Here is a 24,997-nt window from a genome sequence, read left to right on the forward strand (position 1 = left end):
CCGTGTGGCGACTACCGTTGGTTGAACGAGGACACAACCCCAGACCGCTACCCCGTACCCCACATACAGGACTTTGCAATGAACCTGCACAGGGCGAGCATCTTTTCCAAGGTAGACCACGTTCGGGGATACCATCAAATCCTGGTACACCCTGAAGACATCCCCAAGACAGCACTCATCACCCCGTTCGGCCTGTTCGAGTTCCTCCGGATGCCTTTCGGCCTGAAGAATGCCGCACAGACGTTCCAGCAGCTGATGGATGCCGTAGGACATGACCTGGACTTCGCGTTCATCTAGTTGGATGACATCCTCATAGCCAGCCGCAATTGCCAGGAACACCTGTCCCATCTCTGCCTTTACTCCCACTTGGGTGACTTCGGCCTCACCATCAACTCAGCCAAGTGCCAGTTCGGGCTCGACACCATCGACTTCTTGGGCCACAGAATTACCAAAGACGGGGCAACTCCCCTGCCTGCCAAGGTAGACACGATCCGCCACTTCGTCCGGCCCAACACGGTCAAAGGCTTGCAGGAATTCATTGGTATGGTCAACTTCTGCCGCCGTTTCCTCCCCTCGGCGGTACAAGTCATGCGCCCTTTGTTCACCCTGATGTCGGGTAAAGGCAAGGACATTAATTGGGACAAAGAGGCCGCGGCCGCCTTCGTTAAAGCCAAAGAAGCCTTAGCAAATGCTGCGATGCTGGTGCACCCCAGAACGGACGTCCCAACCGCCCTCACAGTGGACGCGTCCAACACGGCAGTCGGTGGGGTGCTGGAGCAACTCATCGAGGTGCGCTGGCAACCCCTAGTGTTCTTCAGCAAGCACCTGTGGCAGCCTGAACTCAAGTATAGTGCTTTCGACTGAGAGCTGTTAGCACTTTACCTGGCAATCCGGCATTTCCGGTACTTTTTAGAGGGCAGGCCGTTCACCGCATTCACGGACCACAAACTATTGACCTTCGTATTCACGAAGGCATCCGATCCCTGGTCGGCCCATCAGCAGCGACATCTGTCCTACATCTCTGAGTACATGACGGACATCCAGCATGTCTTGGGAAAGGACAGTGTCGTGGCGGACGCACTCTCCAGACCAGCTATCCAGGTCCTGTCCCAGGGAGTGGACTATGCAGCGCTAGCAGAGGCACAGCAGGCGGACGACAAGTTGCCCAGCTACAGGACCGCAGTCTCGGGTTTGCAGCTGCAAGACTTCCTAGTAGGCGCAGGTGGGAGGACCCTCCTATGCGATATAGCTACCGGCCAACCTTGCCCCATTGTCCCGGCAGCCTGGCAGCGGCAAGTTTTCAACTCTGTACACGGTTTGGCGCACCCATCCGTCAGGACAACCGCCCGGATGGTCTCCAGCAGGTTCGTGTGGCACGGACTCTGCAAACAGGTCAGCGAGTGGGCCAAGACGTGCGTGCAGTGCCAAACAGCCAAGGTGCAGCGGCACACCAGAGCACCGCCGCAGCAGTTCGAACCCACCCACTGGAGGTTCGACAACATTCATGTGGATATCGTGGGGCCCCTGCCTGTGTTGAGAGGAGTGAGGTACCTACTAACTACGGTTGACTGATTCACAAGATGGCCAGAGGAGGCCCCACTCACTGACACCACCACCGATTCCTGTGCCCGAGCGCTGATTGCAACCTGGGTAGCACGCTTCAGTGTACCGGCCCACATTACCTCCGACAGAGGCGCCCAGTTCACCTCCAGCCTGTGACAATAGACAACAGACAATAGGAGCAGAAGTAGACCATTCGGCCCTTCGAGTCTGCACCGCCATTTTGAGATCATGGCTGATCCTCAACAATCAATATCCTGTTCCTGCCTTGTCCCCATATCCCATGATTCCCCTATCTATAAGAAACCTATCTAGCTCCTTCTTGAAAGTGCCCAGAGAATTGGCCTCCACTGCCCTCTGAGGCAGTGCATTCCACAAATTCACAACCCTCTGGGAGAGGAAGTTTTTCCTCACCTCTGTCCTAAATGGCCTAGCCCTTATTCTTAAATCATGCCCCCTGGTCCTGGACTTCCCCAACATCTGGAACATATTTCCTGTCTCTATCTTGTCCAATCCCTTAATAATCCTGTATGTTTCAATCAGATCCCCTCTCAATCTTCTCAATTCCAGCGTGTACGATCCCAGTCTCTCCAACCTCTCAGCATAAGACAGTCCCGACATCCCTGGAATTAACCTCGTAAACCTACGCTGCACGCCCTCTATAGCCAGGATATCCTTCCTTAACCCTGGAGACCAAAACTGTACACAAATCTCCAGAAGTGGTCTCACCAGGGCCCTGTACAAATGCAAAAGAATCTCTTTGCTTTTGTACTCAATTCCCCTTGTAATACAGGCCAACATTCCATTAGCCTTCATCACTGCCTGCTGCACTTGCTCATTCACTTTCAGTGACTAATGAACAAGGACTCCTAGATCCCTTTGTATTTCCCCCTTACCTAACTCCACACCATTCAGATAATAATCCGCCTTCCTGTTCCTGCTGCCAAAGTGGATAACCTCACACTTATCCACATTAAACTTCATCTGCCAAGTATCTGCCCACTTACCCAACCTATCCAAATCACCTTGAATTCTCCTAACTTCCTCTACACGTCGCACTGCCACCCAACTTTGTATCATCAGCAAACTTGCTAATGTTATTCACAATGCCTTCATCTAAATCATCAACATAGATGGTAAACAGCTGCAGTCCCAGCACCGAGCCCTGTGGCACCCCACAAGTCAAGGCCTGCCATTCTGACAAACATCCATTCACCCCTACCCTTTGTTTCCTATCCGCCAACCAGTTTTCTATCCATGTTAATACCCGCCCCCAATTCCATGAGCCCTAATTTTACCCACCAATCTCTTGTACGGCACTTTATCAAATGCCTTCTGAAAGTCGAGGTATACAACATCCACTGAATCTCCCTCGTCTATTTTCCTGGTTACATCCTCAAAAAACTCCAGTAGATTAGTCAAGCATGATTTGCCCTTGGTAAATCCATGTTGACTCGACCCAATCCTATCATGTCATTATTTCATCCTTAATAATGGACTCTAGCATCTTCCCCACCACAGATGTTAGGCTAACTGGACGATAGTTCCTCGTTTTCTCCCTCCCTCCTTTCTTAAAAAGTGGGATAACATTAGCTATTCTCCAATCCTCAGGAACTGACCCTGAATCTAAGGAACATCAGAAAATGATCACCAATGCATCCACAATTTCTAGAGCCACCTCCTTTAGTACCCTGGGATGCAAACCGTCTGGACCTGGGGATTTGTCAGTCTTCAGCCCCATTAGTCTACCCATCACCATTTCTTTCCTAATGTCAATCCACTTCAGTTCCTCTGTCACCCTCTGCCTTTTGACCATCCTTACTTCTGGGAGATTTCTTACGTCTTCCCCCTTGAAGACAGATCCAAAGTACTTATTAAATTTGACTGCCATCTCCCTGTTTCCGGTAATAATTTCACCCGATTCAGTCTTCAAGGGCCCAACATTGTTCCTAATTAACTTCTTTCCCTTCACATACCTAAAAAAGCTTTTGCTATCCTCCTTAATATTCCTGGCTAGCTTGCCTTCGTACCTCATTTTTTCTTCCTGAATTACCTTTTTAGTTAAATTCTGCTGCACCTTAAAAATTCCCCAATCTTCTGTCTTCCCACTCAGCTTGGCTCTGCCATACTTCTTCCTTTTTAACACAATGCTATCTCTGACTTCCTTTGTCAGCCATGGTGGCCCCTTTCCCCTCTTTGAGTCTTTCCTTCTCTGGGGAATAAACTGATCCTGCACCTTGAGCATTATTCCCAAGAATACCTGCCATTGCTGTTCCACTGACAATTCTGCTAGGATGCCCGCCCAGTCAACTTTAGCCAGCTCCTCCCTCATGGCTCCATAGTCTCCAACTGCAAAATTGACCCTTCTGATTTGCCCTTTTCCCTCTCCAATTGCAGATAAAAACTTATCATGTTATGGTCACTACCTCCCAATGGCTCCTTTACTTCGAGTTCTCTTATCAAATCCTGCTCATTACACAGCACTAAATCCAGAATAGCCCTCTCCCTGGTCAGCTCTTGTACCAGCTGCTCCAAGAATGCATCCCGGAGGCACTCTATAAACTCCCTTTCCCGGGGTCCAGTACCAGCCTGATTTTCCCAGTCCACTTGCATATTGAAATCCCCCATAACTACTGTGACATTACCCTTGCCACATGCCAACATTAACTCACTATTCAGCTTGCATCCAATATCCATGCCACCGTTCGGAGGCCTGTAGATAACACCCACTAGGGTCTTTTTGCCCTTACAGTTCCTCAGTTCTATCCACACTGACTCTACTTCTCCTGATTCAATGTCCCCCCCTTGCAAGGGACTGAATCTCATTCCTCATCAACAGGGCCACCCCACCCCCTCTGCCCACCTTCCTGTCCTTACGATAGCATGTATACCCTTGAAAATTCATTTCCCTGGTCTGATCTCCCTGCAGCCATGTCTCCGTTATCCCAACAACATCATACTTACCCATTCGTATCTGAGCTTCAAGCTCGCCTACCTTATTCCTGACACTCCGTGCATTCAGATATAGGATTTTTAACCCATTTCTCCTCTCTTCATTCGTATTAATGTTCCGAAATTGTGTAGTTCCTACCTGTCCTCTACCCTCCATCTCGCTATCTTCTCTCTCATTCTGGATCCCCTCCCCCTGCAAATTTAGTTTAAACCCCCCCGAGCAGCATTAGCAAACCTTCCTGCAAGAATGTCAGTACCCCTCCAGTTCAGGTGTAAACCGTCCCGTTGGAACAGATCCCATCTTCCCTGGAACAAATCCCAATTATCCATAAACCTGAAGCCCTCCCTCTCGCACCATCCCCTCAGCCACGTATTAATCTGCCTAATCTTCCTATTCCTCTCCTCACTCGCATGTGGCACAGGCAGCAATCCTGAGATTGTTACCCTGGATGTCCTGCCCCTCAACTTAGCACCTAACTCCCTGAACTCCTTACGCAGGACCTCCTCTCTTTTCCTGCCCACGTCGTTAGTCCCTACATGGATCACAACATCTGGGTTCACGCCCTCCCTCCTGAGAATAACCTGAACCCGATCTGAGATATCCCGGACCCTGGCACCAGGGAGGCAACAGACCATCCGTAATTCCCGATCATCCCCACAGAATATCCCATCTATCCCCCTGACTATAGAATCCCCTATCACTACCGCTCTCCTCTCTTCCTTCTTCCCCTTCTGAGTTGAGGGTCCACTTTCGGTGCCAGAGACCAGACCTCCGCAACTAGTTCCTGGTAGGTCATCCCCACCAACAGTATCCAAAGCGGTATACCTATTATTGATGGGGACAGCCACAGGGGTGCTCTGCTCTCTCTGCCTGCTCCCCTTCCCTCTCCTGACAGTTACCCAGTTACTCTCCTCCTGTCTTATCGGCGTGTCTATCTCCCGATAACTCTTATCTATCTCTGCCTCCGCCTCCCGAATGATCTGTAGTTCGTCCAGCTGCTGCTCCAATTCCCTAACTCGGTCTGCTAGGAGCTGCAGCTGGACGCACCTTTTGCAGGTGTGATCATCAGGGACAACTGTGCTGACCCTGTGGTCGGCCATGGCCAGCCTGTTGGGAGCACGTTTACACCACACAACCGCCTACCACCCACAGTCGAACGGGCTGGTGGAACGCTTCTACCGCCACTTGAAGTCGGCTCTCATGGCCTGCCTGACAGGGCCCAACTGGGTGGACGAGCTCCCCTGGGTCCTGCTGGGAATCTGCACAGTACCCAAAGAGGATCTGCACACTTCATAGGCCGAGCTGGTGTACGGCGCACACCTGGTCATCCCAGGAGAGTTCATACCAGCCCCAAGGGGGCAGGAGGAAGAACCGGCAGCACTCGTGGACAGACTACGTGAGAGGGTCAGCAACCTAGCCCCCGTACCGACTTCATGACACGGACAAACCCCGACCTGTGTACCCAAAGACCTGCAGAACTGTAAGTTTGTTTTTGCTTGAAGGGGCGCACACCGGCCACCTCTGCAGCAGCCGTATGAGGGACCGTTCACCAAGTACTGAGGAACAACGGGTCCACATACGTCCTGGACATCGGGGGGAAAAAAGAAGTGTTCACGGTGGACTGGCTTAAACCGGCCCATGTGGACTTGTCCCAGACTGTCGAGGCTCAGGGTCCTCGGTGCAGACGCAGACCGCCCAAACAGCGACTGTCCCAAACTGTGGATTTTGGGAGGGGTATCGCCAGTTCTGGGGGGTGGGGGGGGTGGTCATGTAGCGACCTACCTTCGAGGCAAGCAAACCGGCTCTGAGAACGGAGCACACATCGGCAGGAAGGCTGGCTGCAAAATGGCGCCGGGCCTTCTTCTTCGACAGGGAGGAGAGAAAGCCCGCGCGCGAGAAGAGTTGGTGACGTATCGCGGGCGTCACTTCCGGACGGGATCTGTAATGGGTTTAAAAGCTAGTGTGGGAAGTTGAAAAATAAATCAGTCTCGAGTTCAGACCTCCGACTGTGTGTTTCATTCTTAGTTCAGTGCGTAGCACCTCACTATAGATAGGTAATTCACAATTTTTTTGAATGGAGCTGTTTAAATATTTAATTACTGTTAAGCATTCATTTAAAAATTAACAAGTTCAGATTTAAATTTTTAATTGCATGAGTGTTTTTTTTTATATAGGCTTTTGACATTTATGAATGTAGGAAACCCTGTTCAAGTTTTTGACAGGCTTAACAACTAGCGAGGGGTGGTTTAACTGACTGAAAATTTCTTCAACTGCTATGTGGAAGTGGCCCATTCTGTACTCTATCCCCATGCATTAATTATGGCTGTTATCCATACAAGTGCAGGACCTTGATGTTGCAAGGCCCATCACAATAGTGTTGGTATACATTGCTGCCAGTGGGATGTAACCACCGGCATTCGTTGAATGAGTGACTCAATGACTAAGTATTGGAGAAAGCACTCACTATTAGTTGTAGCAGAGTCTGGATTTTGGAAGGTATATTGAGTCAGTTCCAAAGCTACCCAGTCAAGTCCCCTGACATTAGCAGGAAGTCCTTTAGAAAAGCAACAGATTAGTGCAATGTTCTCCTGGTAGTGCCACAGTTGTCCAACAATCGATGAAGATTGCATCTTAATGTTGTAACTTATGCTGGGAAGGGCAGACATAAGCACTGTGCAAACAGTGAAGCTGTTGCTGCTCATCTAATACTGGAATTCAAGGGGAAAAAAAAAATCAGGAAAATTGTAATAACAAGCATCTTTGAAAGGCCTCCATGACATTGCCAGAAAGCACATAGCACTGAATATCTCTTTATCCTTTGTCTACAATGCCTAAGCCAGTAGTGGATTACTTTTCTGTGTGGGAAGAACTATTTTGACAATCTGAATCACTTCTGAAGCTGTTCAAATGGGATTACAAATCCTGACTTTCCTGAAAAGTTCTTGCCACCATCATTCCAATTGCTTTCTGATTTTTGACTTCACCTGAAATCCAGCATTGAATTGCCCACTTCCAGAAGTTGTCTGGCAACTACATCAGCAAATTTGCCTGCTGAACCTGCAGAAACATTGATAAACATTTCAAGCCCACTGATATCTTTGAGAGTCAGTAAGCCTGGAGGCATGCATGTTGCAGCATTTTTATATTGGGGGAAGATGGCCATTTATAGAAGGAAGAATCTGCATTCCACAATGACTTAGAAATCAGGTGCCAGCTTTAAGGACCAACTTTTCACTGCAGGTGAGTGCAGGCCAGGCAGCAGTGTGGGTGGCTTGCTGCTCACTGAGGTAGACTGGGGATGACGTATCATTGACTAAGCCTTCCACCGCCCCCCTCCCCCAATCACTACCTTCATCAGTTTGGTGTCGATTTTTGTCAAAGGGCACTTCAGGAAGTGGCGAGTTTTCTTTCATTTAAAAAAATGTATAAATGGTGGTGTTACTCAGATTGATAGCTGTGATTGCAGCTTGCTAATGCTGCAAAAGTCATAATCCACTATTTTATTGTTTCTCTCAATCCTTTTATATGCAGCAGCTAAAACCACTTGATACAGCACAGCAGTTTTTAATTTACTCTCCCCTGTTGTAATTCAGAGAAATGAGTTACAAGTGAAAGCTTTGTCTTTTTAAGAAGGAAAAGAAATCCATGACTGATAGGACTAAACAAACTTTAAAAAGGGGTTCCAGGCTTGGGAGAAAGAAAGCAAATTCATGAGAGACATAAATAGGCTTAAACAATGAAATCTCATTGGTTAAGCAGTTGCTGTAGAAAGCATACATTTTTAAAATGTAGAGGAGCAAAATACTTTGAAAAATGCCATCTGTCTTGTGCAAAATAGAGGCAATTAGTTGCAATATTTTCACTTAATGTTTAAATTTTTCCTACTAAACACCATCTTCTTAACATCTACTGCTGCTTAAATTTCAAACTTCCTTTTGATTTTCCAATACCAGATGTCTGGTATTTGAAGATAAAAAAAATCTAACCACCAGCAGCATGATGACCAAAGCAGCCTTGTGGATTGGAGCAATATAAACTTAGTCTTTATTGCCTTAGAATTTGGCTTTTGAAATGCAAAATAATGCCTTTAATTAAGTCTCCTGTCTGTTAACTCGTGCATTTTCCAGTGATGATATCATAATTATCTCAAATAAATCTTCAACATATATTGTTTCAAGTCAGGTTAACATTAATACTTCTTGCATTTTATTGAAGTTAGAGTAAACTTTAAAAAAATGTGGATGAGAACATGAATACTGGACTGTAATTTTGCTCAAGGATTCACATTTAAGCATTAAAAGTAGTGACATCAATATTAACAATTAAAAACTAACCCAAAGAGGAAATTACAGCCTAATTATTCACCCTCATTCTTCCATATTTTTTGTGTAGCTAGGAGGATTTTAGCAGGATTCTGAAAAAAAACACAAGCACTCTGTAATTATACAAGGTAATAGAATTTTGATGAAGCATTCATTGTGTAGAAGATACATTTATAGAAAATCTTAGCAAACACATCTGTTCATTATCTAATGAAGCTTGCTCGACTTTCTATAAATGGAAATCTACAACTTAATTAATTGAACAATATGCACGGGGCAACACACGCACACGTTAAATACCGCAAAGAATGTGCACTAGGTGAATCAATGGCTGGTAGGAGCTAATAATTTACAGTCTCAGAGGGAATACTAAAGTTTAGTTGATTGATGGATGAGAATTGTTGCTGTTTAAAAAAAAACATGAATTTATTTCATTAACACCGGGAAATTATATTCTTGTAGTCACGTGGTTTTTAAATTAAAGTTTTGAAATAAAATATCTCATACAAATACACAGAAACTCAACTGTGCAAGAGAACAAGTTAAATACTTTTGCAAGAATTTTGCCTTGATTTCACAATGGACTCAGTCAGGTACCTGACTACTTGGCATAGTATAGTGAATGAATTACTGGATATTCATAGAACTTAAATTGCACATTTTTTTAAAGAATTAGAGGAAGAATCAGATATAATTTACAAATAATCTCATTAAATAAATACTAATCTGAACGATAATGAGTATTTTATATTAGCTTATATAACACATGTGCCTCGTCCTCCATGGCTTGGATTGAGAAACGAAAGTAAGGACTTCAGTGTTAGTGAAGGTGACATTGGAATAGAATAGCAATTGGAAAGAAAGTGACAGCATTTAAATATAGAAAGATAAAGAATGGAGAGCAGAGATAAAAATAGGAGTAACGAGACAGAATGAAAGAAATTGGCATTGTAGAGATAAAGTGTGCAAAGTGAAATTGCCAAAAGATCATGTAAAAATTATCAATTCATTGATGAGAAACCAGGAATTTACATTAATAACTTTTTTTGCATGTGATTTCTTCCAATCTGTTGCTATTACTAATACATTTAACAGCTAGAGTTGCTCATTTGTTTTGTTTATCCAAGATTTCTACTGAAGCTTCAGTAGGGTATCATGGAACTACCACTTGCCCACACCCACCAAGCAAGCAGCAGACTCATAAGCAGCACCATGGCTGTACTATTATTAGTTGAAGCACTTATTAACTTTGAAGTCATTTGACTCTTAATTTTTGTTTTTCTTAATTTTAACTTATTTCTGTTAAACATTATTGGGAGATAGAGACTGGCTGTAAGAGAGCTTAAGTAATATTAGGGGATATAATCATAAAAAATTCTGAATAAACTGCATGTTTAAAAGTTCCCTTACATTATTGGCTTAAAAATGCTTTTATTCCCTTATTAGCATCAAGGAATGCATTGTTAAATCATACTTAGTTGAAACAATTTGATTTCTTTTGAAAGAGAAGACTCTGTCTTCAGTCAGGCAATAAACAATTCTTAAGGTTTGCTGCCCTCACACAACTTGGTTTAAGTTCAATTCTTCTTGAAAGTAAATTCATACAATCACATATAAGCTACAATACTGTTGCCATTAAATTAAAGTCAACCTGCTGAAAAGCAAATATATTTATTAAGCACTTTACTATACATAAGAATTTTTTGCTCAATATAATACAAGAAATAAAATAAAATCTTACAATGCAAAATTCAATGTACATTTAAGCTATTTACAACCAAATACAAAACCAAATGATTTAAGTGTAAATCTAACTAACTGAAATACTGTTAAGTGATTATTTGAATAAACAAAGTAGATTTGCATATCAAAACCAAAATTGGATAGAAGATAATAGAAACATACAGAATTCAAATACTGTCTAGAGTTAAGGGTAGAAGAAAAGGTTTTGAGGGCTCCACCAGCACTCTCCTCAGTTGTTTTTTTTAATCCAAATGACTAATTGAATAACCTTGGGCATTTTTCATTTAGAATCGAATAGGTGACTAAATCACTAAATGAGAGATTCAGACTGGTTCCAGTCAAGAGACCTGCTGCAAGAATACATTCTATTTTTGAGTCCCTTATGCTTTATGCTTTAGACAACTTAATCACCAATCCCAATCCATCTGATTGTAACTACTGGGAATTGAAATAAGGATCTGGAAAGTAACACAGATTTCGAAATGTTCACTTTACAGTATTTACACAGAAACATTAACATGGTATTTCCTAATGAGTTCAAACCAAATATGAATTCACAAAAGTCTAAATAAAAAAACTTTCTCTGAAAATCTTAGCACCTTATGTATCAAGCTGTAGCTATTGTCTAACCAGAATGGTTCTTAAGAAAGACATTTTTAAAACCTAAATAGTAATAAAGGCCGCAGGCATTATTTTAAGTTTTAAGCACATTCCTTGTGTAATATAACTCAAGAAAGGACCAAAATGAAGTTGTATTTATACTGATTCACTGCACCAAGGATTCAGTTTTGGATTTTAGGATTAATGGCACATGATAAAGCCTGAAGAGCCAAAGTCAACACTTTCAAGATCTGAAACTGCAGTCTTTTATCTTAATATATTGATCAAAGAGAATAGTCCACAGGACAAAAATACTGTGTTAGAATATAAATGTCTAACTTTTCTCCCAAGAGGCTACACCTAATTCTAATCTACAGGACATAAATTGATCCCACCTTGGAATCAGCTTTTTGCCTAAGTATCGACATGCAATATACCACAGTAGTCCTGCCATCTATACCTTCAACATCTTACAGTGACACACCTTTTTCTCCACACAAAAAGCCACAAACAAATAGCAAGCAGTTTTCTTTTCTGTGACACGTTATGCAGCTAGGTGTTGGATATCATTTTGTCAAATGGGAAAGAAAACTGCATATAAAAATCATCATGTATTCTTGAACACCATTACATTTTGTACATCCATCTTAAATTCATTACAAAGAACTTCCTTTCAAAACCATGAAGTTGCCTTTTTGTTTTGCATGTATCCATACACATCAATGCTTAATAAAAACATATAAATAAGAGACCGACTCATTCCAGTATCACTTTCAGTTTCATGTGGATGGCTTAACTATGAAATCAATTTGTTAAATAATTTAAGGAGAGATAGGGCAAAAAGCTTCATGTGTAATCAATGTACAAATTCAAATACAAGTTCATAGCAGTAGGTTGGGTATATTTTGCAGCAATCTGCAGCAAACATCAGATCTAGAACATCAGGAATGCCTTGTTTTCTCACAGGGCTGCAGTTTTCAATCAGTCTTGCCATAACTCCAATTTTGCATTCTGCATTCTTATCTCTCCCCAATGCATCAAAAAATATCTATAATTGTTCTAGTGTCATATAATGGTTTGTCCTTATGAAAGTATAAAGTACACAAATATATAAAGCATATATTTATATATGGTTACACTTAAAGATAGCTTTAATCATGGGCACAGATAGAATGGTTTTTTTAATGAAACGTCGTAATAGTAGTAAAACTTCACTTCCACTGCTTCCATCGAGTAAAGGTACTTTTAGGACTGATATTGAGTGACTTCATCATAACCAGGCCAGATCCACTAAGGCTGCAATTAGTTCAATGCCTTCAGGTTACTGGCAGCGAAGTAAGATGGGAATTAAATGCTGCACTTCTATGAAATCCATTTGTGTTTTATCTGAAAAGATTGAACAATGTTTACATTAAAATATATTTACATACATTTATGACTAAGAATTTATCAAATTCAATGTGTTAGTCATTAATTCTTGCCTTTAAATGAGGTAATAGTAATAAATTCCATGCTAAGCAATTTTGTAAGCGTTGCAGTTATTCATTGGTACCCTTACCAATAAACCTCTCCTCACGTTAATGTAGGTTGTGAGACAGTACTCTCTCTGATAGAACCATCAGAATGAAATCTGATCCCAATGTTAACTAACATCCACACACACATCTTTAAACTATGTTCATTGGATAGCAGCCAATTTTCTCTTTTTAGCTAAACTTCACCAAGGTCATACATAGTATACCAATTTGTACAACAGTTAAGGCAAACTAATGCTTAGACTCAGGTTCAAACTTGGGTTCCAAAGTAGCAGCAAATTAACCAATCTAGTCAAGAGAAACTAAACACTTATGAATATAACATTTGCTGAAAGGGTGATAACCATGAGGCAGAGAGAAATTTGTGATATACTGATCTGGGGAGGGATTGTTTATTCATCTAACCAATTGAGCAAATCCAAATGTCTTCTCTACAATCGGCAACTCCAGTATTTTATCTTCTCTTCTGAGAGTTGATAGTTCAAACAATGACATTAAATCTAACTCAAAAGATGGAACTTGGACGTTGGATTTTAAGCCACGAAATCGTCCTTGTCTTTGACCATACATAATAAATAATCCAATTGTAATGCAATTTAATCTGAAGATTTAAGAAAACTGCATTTGTAATAGTGAATGAAAAGCAAACAAAAACTGTAAAAGTTGGAAATCCGAAAGAAAAACAGGAAGTGCTTGAAATACTTAGCAAGCTGGGTAGAAATAAGAATTTCAAATTGATGACCTTTCATAAAAGCTTGCCAAAATAAGGCAAAAGCATGATTAAACTTGCAGATAAAGGTTTATGGTGGAGAGGACAAAGGAATGTCTGTGACGGGGTGAAAAGCAAGAGAGACTACAATATAAATGGTGGTTTGCACATATTTAGAGGCCAATCTTCAAGTCATTGTTGAATTGTTCACTGAAGCATTCATGAGAATGGGCCTTTACACTTAAGATATACAAAATAATAGTTCCCTATCAACCTGTCTACTTTTGTTTCAAAAATATATTATATTCATGAATATACAGATAGTACATAGCTTTCTTTACATTCATAGTGTTGTGCAGTCTAGACATTTCTAGTGTTCTTGTCTATACGTTTGTAGTGTCATCCAGTTAATACATTCTATGTACCAAACAGCAATGCCACATGTGCTTGCGAGGCTGTTACATAGGACCCAATTCCACAGTGCCCAGTGGTGGCAGGAATTTAGATAACAGTCCTTCCCCACAAAGCGTTTGTGATGGTTGCAACAAGCTTAATTGTGTCCCCTAGTAGTCCTTCTACAGCCTGGAATGTGCCAGGCAGCTGCATCTTGAACAAATTTCAGACAGAACAAAATGCATTCTTCACTAAGTTGATGGTCTTCCAGCAGCACTGGATATTTGTGTTGGGTAACATCCTTGGGAACAGCCCAAAGATCAAAAAGTCCTCAGTTATGCAGCTGCCCAGGATGAATCTCAACAAGGACTCTTGCATCCTTTTCCACATCTGCTTTACAAATGCACAGTTCACAAAGAGTTGGGTAATTTTCTCACTGTCATCGTAGCCCTCTCGAGGGCAGCGTGCATTGAAAATTAGAATCCCACTTGCAGGAAAGATCTAATGGGAAGGGCCTCTCTCACTGCCAGCCTGGTGAGGTCTTGGTGCTTGTTGATGAGTTCTGGTGATGAGGCATTCTGCCAAATGGTTTTGACAATCTGCTTGGGAAGCCATCCCACAGGATCCATTGTGCCCTTCTTCTGCAGTGCCTGCAGGATATTCCATGCTGTTCACTGGCTGATGGACTTGTGATCAAAGGTGTTTTTTTTTAATGGACCTTTCTACAAAAGACAGGTAATGTGGCAAAGTCCAACTGAATGGAACATTGAGCACCAACGAGGTCAGGCTTATCCTTTGCAACACTGGAGACACGCAAAACCACAACACAGTGACACTTGGTGTTCGTGTACTTAGGTTCTACGCACAGTTTGATGCAACCACACACAGGTGACTGCTATGGCAGAGGAATGGGATATTGGCCACAGCTGCATCATGTACAGCAACACTGAGAGCACCTCACACCAGGTGACCAGGTTCTTGACTGCCATCGAGAGGGATCACTGCTCCCGCATTCCCAACTTTTACTGGATCTTGCACACCCTGGCTCCTCCAAACCAGATCCCCAGAACCGATGGTGAAGAGAGTGGAGGACCATGCATGGCCTCACTCATCCTGCAGATGACTCTAGCCCTCAAGGCCAGCCTGCCTGCTGCACAACTTGATCCTCTGACAATAAAGGTCCATAGTGAGACCCTGGAAAACACAGACCACTTCCTAAATCTCAGGGACCACCTTTCAGTGAAGGTAATGATAAAATTCCTCACCATTTTGAGTGAGGCTTTGATCTGTGATGACAAAGGTGTTTGAAGATCAAGACCTTAGAGCCAGTGCAAAAGCCAAGACATCAGTGATTTCTGTCCTTCTATATGTTTCTGAGATTTAGATTATGTATAGCAGGCACCAAGCATAGGAGAGATATCACCAAAGCAGTCTGCAAATTCCTCCAAATTTTCCGGTAGGCTAAAACAAACCAAGTTCAGATATCCTCTCCAAGTCCATTTCCAGAATTAAGGTCTTTATTACATTCAATTGGCTCTGTTGTATCACTCGCATGCCCCGTAACACTCACATAGAACAAAGCTGCTCACTTCACCTGTCTACATCTAATTGCCTGAAATTTCATTGGAGTGGTAAGCCCCTTGTATTTCTTGCACATCAACAAGAAAGGAAGAGATTACTAGCCAGACAGAGGAAATGATTCAAAGATGCTCTCAAAACCTACTTAAAAAAATACAACAACCCCCTGACTTCTGGGAATCCCTGGGCCATGATGGGTCAAAGTAGACGTAGAATACTGCATAGCACTGAGAACCTCAGCTTCATGCACACAGGTGCTCAGCGTAAAGAGTGGGAGGGTACCTCATCCCAAACTACCGAACTGCCTGCTTCACCAAGAACCTTCTGTCTCAACTGTGGCAAAATCTGTGGGTCCCACAGTGGCCTCATCAGTCACCTCATGACCACAGAACTGAAGTGAATACAAGCCATTCTTGTTAACACGGAGCCATCTACTTTTGATAGGACAACCCTTTCGCCCCAAGAATTAGCAAAGAGAAACTCTTCTGGACTATTTCCACTGCTAGGATATCCTTTCTTAAAAAAGTTGAGCAAAACTATACACAGGATGTGGCATTACCAACACCCTGTATAATTGTAACAATACTTCTCTATTTTTAAACTTCAGCCTCCTCGCAATAGAGGCCTGTATGTCATTTGCCTTCTTAATTACCTGCTGCACCTGCATGCTAATTCTGTGTGTCATGCACAAGAACACCAAGATTGCTTTGTACTCTAGAGCAACAAACAAAATGCTGGAGGAACTCAGCGGGTCAGGCAGCATCAATAGAGGGAAATGGACAGTTGACATTCCTCAACCTGAAAGTTGCTGACATTTGATGCAGTAATATCAGTTCAGCAAAATGTCCACAATTTTGTGATTTCCATACATACTGTATGACATTTAACACAGAAGTACCAATATTGCTGTGAACAATCCAACACACCTCTAAAGCTTGCTCAATTTGCAGTCTTTTCTACTGCAGTCAAGGGAAATTAGGTGAATTTAAGTTATTACAAATTTAATTTTAAGATATCACACTTTTTGGACAGTATCTGAGTTTTTAAATGGCTTACTATGCAATAATTACTGCTTAGAAAAGTATCTGATTTTAATAAACTAATTATGTATAGGCTTTGAAATTTTGTAAGGATTTTTAAACCCAATGATGGATTTATGCAATATCATCAAGTAGTTACTGAGATTTCTAGGTCTTTCTGTGTAGCTAAATGTTCTTGTAAAATTTAAACATAAATTATACACAATTTATGTTTTTCTTTTGAATGTTGGGTATCTGATGCTATGTGCCTGTGATGCTGCTGCAAGCAAGTTTTTCATTGTACTTGTGCATATGACAATAAACTTGATTTTGACTTACATTGCTAACCACAGTTCCTAGCCCAATCATTGTTTGGCTTTCATTGCATCTGTTAAATTTATTTCCATTTATTTCCTAGTTTGCACTTCGGGTTTCTCAGAGAGGATCCTCCAGTCTGGTTTCTTTAAGAGCTTTGCCTTGCATTTTGTTTTACACTGCTTACAGAGATCACAAATCAGTGGACAGCAATATATTGAAAAAAGATTCCAGGTTAAAAGTATTTTCTGCTGAACGGCTTCCAAGAGCTTGTAGCAAGCTGTAAATAGTTGAGTGTTACTTCACCTCAAAGTAGAATCTTGGTCGTTATTCAAGGTAGAAACAAATTATTTCTGCTCCTATATGTAAAAGTATTAATACAATTCCTTGCACTGATGGCTAAGTTGCTAGCGTTTTGACAGGAGGAAAAATCAGTGCAGGATCAACACCAATGTAGACAATTATTGGCCTGCTGTGTTTCTGGAACAAGGAAGGAGGTGCCCAATACCCCCACATATATAAATTGAGGTCCTGTAATATAAACTGGTCTATATGTAATGTACTGGATGCAATGTACATTGTCCCTGCTTCATCTCACTGCATGGACATGAATGTAAACCGGCTAAGTCAGCAAATAATTCACCTTGTGTTGAAGCTACATCTCAAGTTCCCATACCTTTCTGAATGTTACCCTGCAAAACTCAAGATATTCTGGTTTCAAGTCTAAAGGAAAATTACTTCTTTGCAAGTAGTCAATTGTGAAAGAAGTGCAAGGTTATGTCAGTTTACATATAATGACAATATAATCAGATTTATTTTATCAGGTAAAGATATAACACCAGTTTCTTTCCCTTCCTACAGATGAGGCAAACTTACTGTTTGTGGTATGCTCAACTGTGAATAGGAGTGGAGCTGATGTTGGATGTCTGTATCTCTTGCTGAGCATGCACCACCCTAAGGGCCAGAAGATTTTTGCTCACTACCTGCACAGTAATTTGCAAGTCAAAAAAATGGTTGGGTTACATAAAGATGGATGGTCTGGCGCTTGAGATTACTACCTCGGGTAGCTAAAATGAAAATTTAAAAGTGATGTATGTACTTATCAATTCAGGCAGCTGTACAGTTAATATTCCAGACTTACGATCTTTCAGAACTGGAAAACCTTAGAGACTTAACAGGTATTGAGCAGGCAAAGTGGCAGCGAAATGAGGAAATGTAGGAAAGAACAAAAAGAAAAGGTATGTAACAGAATAGAAAACAAGTTAAATTGAGAAAAGGAATAGTACAAAGTATATAAAAACTGTAAACAACCTTTATGTCATTTAATTTCTTCCGTTCTCCAAACTATTACAGAACTTCCCTTTCGTTTCTTCCCTTCGCTACTTTCACTGTCTCCTGTTTAAAACCTGTTACATTTTTAACTTTGGCTCATTCTTTCCTCATTACTTTTGTTTCTCCAAAGATACTGCCTGACATGCAGAGTATATCCATCATGTTCTATCTTAATTTCCAAGGCATTTGTTTTTGTCACCCAAAACCGACCTTCATTGAAGGAATAGCTATCTTCCATCTATTTCTTCTGATGATTCAAATCAAGATGCCTTTCTAATGAGTTTCAATTGCAGTGACATCAAATATACAATCTAGATACAAAGAATCTATCACTGTCATTATGGTGTTACTTCCAATTTTCAAGAATTTTAGCAGAACAGATAAGAGGGAAACCACATCTGGGGAGTTGAGTCACGGATCAGCCATGATCTAACTAAATGATGGACAATAAGGCCTAGAAGGACTACTCTCGTTTCTATTTCTCCTTTCTATGTTCCATTGCATAGACTGACTCCTGCAATAGATGAAATCATGCATAAAGATATCAACCCTGTTATAGGAAATTTGGATCTACAACACTCTTCAGATGTCACAGCATTAATAATTGAATGCATTAGACAAGAAAATAAATAAGCTTGAGGGTACCTGCTACAATGGTGTCTCTTTCTTATAATTAAAGCTTGGGTCTGTCCCTTCGATCTGCAATTTTAGGGCTTGCTTTAGACTCAGTTCAGTCTCTGCTAATGGATAACCTTCCAAACATTCATTATGTCCTCTTTCCTGTGCACTTCTTGGAACAGCAACTCTGCTCAGAAAAACAGGATTCCCTTGCAAGTAATTTGGATTTGTCATTATTCCATTTCGTTTCTTCTGTTCTCCATGCTGTTGAATTAAGAACTGTTGTTGAGTCCTTGTATTTTCCTGTGGACTCTGTGGAATCAAGATTTTACACTGTGATTCATGTGATGTCTGTTTTAGTGATACTGCATTACTCTGCACCATTTTATTTATGGCTGTTCGTTTGTCAAGTTGTGTCATTTCATACTCTAAAACCTTTGGCTGAGGGGAGCTGTTTTGTTTGTTTTGTGCTGTTCTTTTTCCAGACGAAGCAGTTTTGGAACCTTCACTGGACACACCGTGTCCAGTTTTGCTGCTCTTACTAGATCTCACATTGGGTTTCATTTGTCCCCATTCATATTCACTGGTTGGGGAGCTAGCATGCTGTCCTATGGAACGTGTAGTAGATGATGGAGATACAATAGACTGCCTGCTTCGACTGCGTGGCAAAGAATGCTGCTGTATCTGTTCTGTGAAGGACATACCATGGAAACTGTCCATAGGTACAGTTTGGGCGGTTGCTGTGGATGATGTTGTGCGAAGAGAGGAGTTTTTGGAACTCTTTAGTGAATTATTGGACAGAGAGGACTTCTGCCGATCGACTGTTGAATCTGGAGATTCAGAGGGTGAACTAAAAGGATGTTGAGGGCCATTAGAAAAACCCCGCATTGCAGACTGTAGATCTCCTCCACCAGTGCTGCCTGAGCTATTTGATTTAATTGTCAAAGACTGCATTTTCACAGTGACAGACTGAGGGGCTGCCTGTTCCATTGTATGAACTGGAGATGGGCTACATCCATTTAAACTCGAGGCTCCATACTTTTCCAATAACTTTATGATTTGTGTATGGCCACCTTTTGCAGCAACCCTCATTGCAGTGCGCCCAAATTGGTCTGCATGATTTGGATCAGCACCGTGTTCTAGCAATATTTGGACAACATCCACATGTCCTTCCTGGGCTGCAATGCAAAGAGCAGTGGCACCCTGGTTGCATGTATGATCTACTGATGCTCCATGGTCAATCAGCAGCTGGACAACTTTCATGTGCCCCTGCCATGCAGAAGACTGTAAAGCTGACCTCTTCTCATTATCAGCAGAATTAACATCAGCATGATAGTTTATCAAAAGTTGAGCCATTTCCAAGTGTCCCTGCCAGCAGGAAACATGCAAAGCAGTTCTTCCCTCAGCATCTGTGCTTTCTACATTTGCTCCATTTTCTAGCAAATATTCAGCCATTGCTAGCTGATTTTCAAGTGCTAGGATGTACAGAGTTGGGCGGCTGTCAGCATCCTTGCAATTAACATCGGCCCCATGGCTCAAGAGAAGTTCAACTACATCTCTGTGGCCTTCTAATGATGCAACACGTAATGCATTCCTCCCATCATAGCCTCTCTGATCCACATTTGATTTGTTTTCAAGCATAACCTGTACACAGTCATAATGGCCTTCCTGACCAGCCAGTATTAAAGGGATTCGACCATCATTGTCCACCTCATTAGTTCTAGCACCTTGTTCAATAAGTGCTTCACATACTACTCGATGACCCTCAAATGCTGACATATGCAATGGAGTCCAACCAGCATCATCCCTATGATTCTCATCGAGTCCTCTGTCCAGCAGAGTACGCACCACTTCTACATTTCCTTGTGCTGAGGCTATACTCAATACTGTTCTTCCTTCACTATCAATAGTATCCACTGCTGCACCCCAAAACAACAAGGTGTTTACAACAGATGCATGGCCCATGGAAGCAGCAGCTAGAAGAGGAGTACGACCATTGTTATCTGTGTGATCCACATCTGCCCCTCCTTCAAGAAGCAAATCGACAACGTCCACATGACCTTCATAGGCTGCGACTAATAGTGGAGTCATACCATCTTTGTCACAATGGTCAACTTCTGCTCCTCGGTCAATCAGCAAGCTAACCACTGATGCATGACCTTTGCTTGCAGGGACACACAATGCAGCAACTGACAGAGCTGTTCTTCCATCCACATCTTCGTGATTTATCACAGCACCATGATCAACCAGGTGTTCAACTATTTCTCTATGCCCCATGTATGCTGCTGCAATAAGTGCCGTCCTTCCTTCATTATCTGCTTTGTTAACCTCGGCTCCATGTTGAAGCAGGTTTAGAACAATGTCCTCATGTCCGCCCCATGCTGCTGCCCTAAGAGCAGTTCGACTGTCTGCATCTGCACAATCCACTTTAGCGCCAGCATAAAGAAGTGCAGAAACCACCTCAGTGTGACCTCCCCAAGCTGCTGACCTCAAAGCTGTCCATCCATCTTGGTCAGTATGATTTATGTTAGCACCATGTCCAATGAGGCAATTAACAACCTTGGTGTGACCCTGCCTTGCAGCAAGTGTAAGTGCTGTCTGTCCATGATTATCTTCGATTTCCAGATCAGCTTCCCTGGATATCAGTAGGTTAACTACATCTAAGTTGCCACTGTAGGCTGCACTACCCAACAATGTTCTTCCATTAGAGTCAATCTGGTTAACAGAGGCACCATTATCTAGAAGAGTTCGAATGGAGTCCTCCCTCTCCAATGCCTGCCGAACAATGCACGATGTGCGGTCATCATCACTGTTGACATGAGCTCCTGCCTTCACTAAAAGCTGTAGTATTTCCTGTTCTTTAGGAATCATTGTCGACAAAGCTCCTTTCACAGGCGTACTGTTCCAAATCATCCACAAAGCTAAATGATGTGTCTCCAGCTGCAAGTTAGAATTAAGCAGGTGCAGAGCTAACTCTTGTACTTCCACAGGCGAGAGTTCTTTTGCACGACACGTGTAACTCATAGCCAACATTCTGTGGCCCTCTGCTGCATTACACAAGTATTTCTGGGTGCAGTGCTTCACGTCAAGCAACCACTCAGCAAAACTGTAATGAAACAGAATTTTAGTGCTCCCCAAGCCATCAACAAGAACCTTTGATAATATATCTAATTTCCGCTGAAATTCTTCTATTGTCATGGTCATATTTTTTGTCCAGACTGCATGATATAATTCCAAAGTCGTCAATGGCCTACAAGCAGCCAAAATTACATTTAGAATAGGCTGCACTTTTGCAAATTGTTTTCGCACAAAGAGCCTCTGACAAAGCCAGAGATAGAGTCCATTCAGTGTTCCTGGAATATCCCTAATCTCTCGCAGCATAATAAAACTTTCCACCACTCCATCAAGGACACGTTCGAGATAAAGGAAACAGCCACTGCTTTTAATATGAAGTTGGTTCAACATTTCAGCTGTTTCTTTTGTCAGATGCTGCCTGAGTGCTTCCTCTTGGTCCAGCCGATGTAGGATATACTGCTGTACATCTTTCACTATGTAGGCTTTACGTAGATCATCCAAGCTAATTTTTCGGAAGCCTGCAAGAAAAAAAAACTGCAATTAGGTAATATTATTAAAGTAGTTTATTGAACTTCTGGCTGCTAACACTTCTGCACTTTTTCATGCACCTTATAAATTCAGCCCTGATTGTATAACCCTTGGCCCTCGATATCTTCCCAACTACTTGGCCATCTGCAACCTCTCTTTTCTCTTGAAAGTTTTTGAACAACTATGCCTTTGGAAAATGAATATGCTTTTCCAGACTGTAACAGAAACAATCAGATCATCTTCTAACATTCTACTTTGAAATCTGCTTTTACCTGGTTTTGAGTCTAGCTGGATAATTAACTATTATTGCTTTACATCTTACCTTAATAGTCCTACCTCTGAAACTTTACAAGCTTTTCTTATCTGTCATTTACAAGCTATGCCTCAGCTAAATATCACTTAAAGATGCAACATCAGATATGTCAGATACAATACGCATGTCATTTCACCCCGTTCACCATCAGCTTTCTAGATCCCTTCACTATCTTGCTATTGCCGAAGTGCTCTTCCAACATCTATTCCTGAGTAAGCCGCGATTTCATTCAAATAAACAAAAAGATCAAAGATCTGCAAAGATCCAAAATTCTTAATCATACACTTCCTAATGGCACCATCTTGTTCAACCATTACCCCCATGATCTAGGATCTACATTGTCTTCCATTTTGCTCACGCTTCAACTTTAAAATTCACATTCCTGTTCATACATGACTTCACTCTATCCTATTTATTTAATCTTCCGTGGTCCTCCATGTGTGCAGAGTGCATAAGTGCATTCTCTGCACTCTTATGCATTCATAACTGCACCCGCAATGTTAATGGACATGCCTCCAGCGATCTAAATTGCAATCTCTGGAATTTCAGCCCTAAATCCCTCCACTTCATCTTCAGGATTTTCCTTAAAACATGCCACATATGTTTTAGTTACTTGCCCCATTATCATCTTCTTCAGGTCTGTATCAGTGTTTTGTCAGGCATGAATCCCATGAGGCACTTTGGGATGTTTCTCCACTTTAAAACACGGTCTTAAGCTGTTGTATGTTCCATAGATCAGAAAAACCTGAGATCCCACTTTAGATTTTTATTCCCTAACTTTTGCTGGAAAATGTATATGCAAACACTTATTAAGTTGAATTGGGATGAATTAACAAGTCTCCACATATACCTGACCAGTACTCACTTACTGAACTCACAATAACACACCAGAACGTACCCAACACCCATAAAACCAAATTCTAGAACAGCTTATCAACATCAGGACAGCAGAATATAAAACAAAAGAATCGATGGTTTTGTTGTATATAGGAGGAGAGAACAGGAAAGGAAAGACACTAATAAAAACACTGTTCCTTCACCTTAAGATTAGAGGTATTTTACCATGACGACAAAAACCTCAAATAATAGTATTTTTAAAATGAACTGTTAATTAAACCTCCATTATTTAAAAAAAACATGGATGATTTCCTCATTATCTTTAAAACATTTTGAATTTCTCTTCAGAGCTGCTTGTCACAGTTGCATCAATATTCACTCATCATATGAAATTATCTGAGGTCTTTTACTTTTAAGACTTAAAAGTTAATATTTGAAACACAAGGAAAACATGGTAACACTATTGATAGATAACAAAGTGATTTTAAAAAGAATCAACATCTTTCAATTTAATCAAATATATTCTATTGAAAAGTGTTTATCTCAGATCTCTGATATTCAAATTTTTCATTTTGCTAAATCCAAAGGTCGTACAAAGTGCCAAGGAAGTATTGGCTATTAAGTCACTCAACGGGAATTAGGTCAATCATTTTCTGACTTTGACCTGCAATCACACATTTTGGTGTTTCCAGCAGGTTTGACAAAAAAAAATTCACAAAATCATACCTGAATTTTTCATAAGGGACTGCAGAACACTCTTTTCAAACTCAAATGCCATAGAAATTCTTTTCCATATTATACTTAGTCCACAACAGAGTAGAAGCTGTGATATTAACTATTAGGTTAAAGAAGACCCATTCTCAGTGAAAACTGGTATCAACAAGGCTGTGCCCTTGCTCCAAACAATTTTTCTCAATCTTTCCTGCCATAATGTTGTATTTCACTTCCATTAAATGTCCTGTGAGAGTAGATCGAATCTCCTGAACTAATGGGAAGTCGTTCAACCAATGACGACCACACTCCAGAGTCAGTTATCCAACCACAGTAGCCAAGCTGCAGCATGCAAATGACACTTGCATTTATGGAAGACCAAGCAAACACACGTCAGTGTCCTTTCCTAGGCCAAGTTCCCCAGGATTGAGGTCCTTGTTTCACTCAGTCAGCTTCTTTGGGTAGGCCACATCATTCACATGGTCAATACCAGGCTCCTAAATTGGCACTTTATTCAAAACTCTGTCATGAGTGGAGATTATCAGGGAGACAGTCAAAAAAATTCAAGGACCTACTCAAAGCCTCCTTGAAGAAATATAAATGGGTGCTTGATGGTCAACATGGACTCTTTGGGCAGAAGATGCTATTTTCTGTCTTGCACAACTTTATGGCTCTATATCCACTGACAGAAAAGAAATGGATGTCATCCAGATAGACAATTAGGGAGGGTTTAAATTTGTTTGACTGGCTTAGACTTAAAGTAGCTAGTAAGAGGGTTATAAGACAGATGAGACATATTTTCATTCAGAAGCGGTAGGAGTCTCAAACTCACTACCTAAAAAGAGTGCAGACATGA

The 24,997-nt window shown here is 41.6% G+C and overlaps 1 protein-coding gene across 1 annotated transcript in view; it reads right to left on the reverse strand.

Moving 5' to 3' along the window:
* Positions 1-11,109: 11,109 nt before the first annotated feature.
* ankrd50 (ankyrin repeat domain 50) overlaps positions 11,110-24,997 on the reverse strand; it is an 88,044-nt gene continuing 74,156 nt past the window's right edge. Inside the window, exons 3-4 of the mRNA XM_052044886.1 lie at positions 18,705-22,270; positions 11,110-12,564 (exon numbers count right to left, since the gene is read on the reverse strand). Of these exons, the coding sequence (XP_051900846.1) occupies positions 18,708-22,270 (3,563 nt within the window). The 3' untranslated portion in view covers positions 11,110-12,564; positions 18,705-18,707. The remainder of the gene's footprint in view (positions 12,565-18,704; positions 22,271-24,997) is intronic.

Source organism: Pristis pectinata, chromosome 2, assembly GCF_009764475.1.
Source record: "Pristis pectinata isolate sPriPec2 chromosome 2, sPriPec2.1.pri, whole genome shotgun sequence".
Taxonomy (NCBI): Eukaryota; Metazoa; Chordata; class Chondrichthyes; order Rhinopristiformes; family Pristidae; genus Pristis; species Pristis pectinata.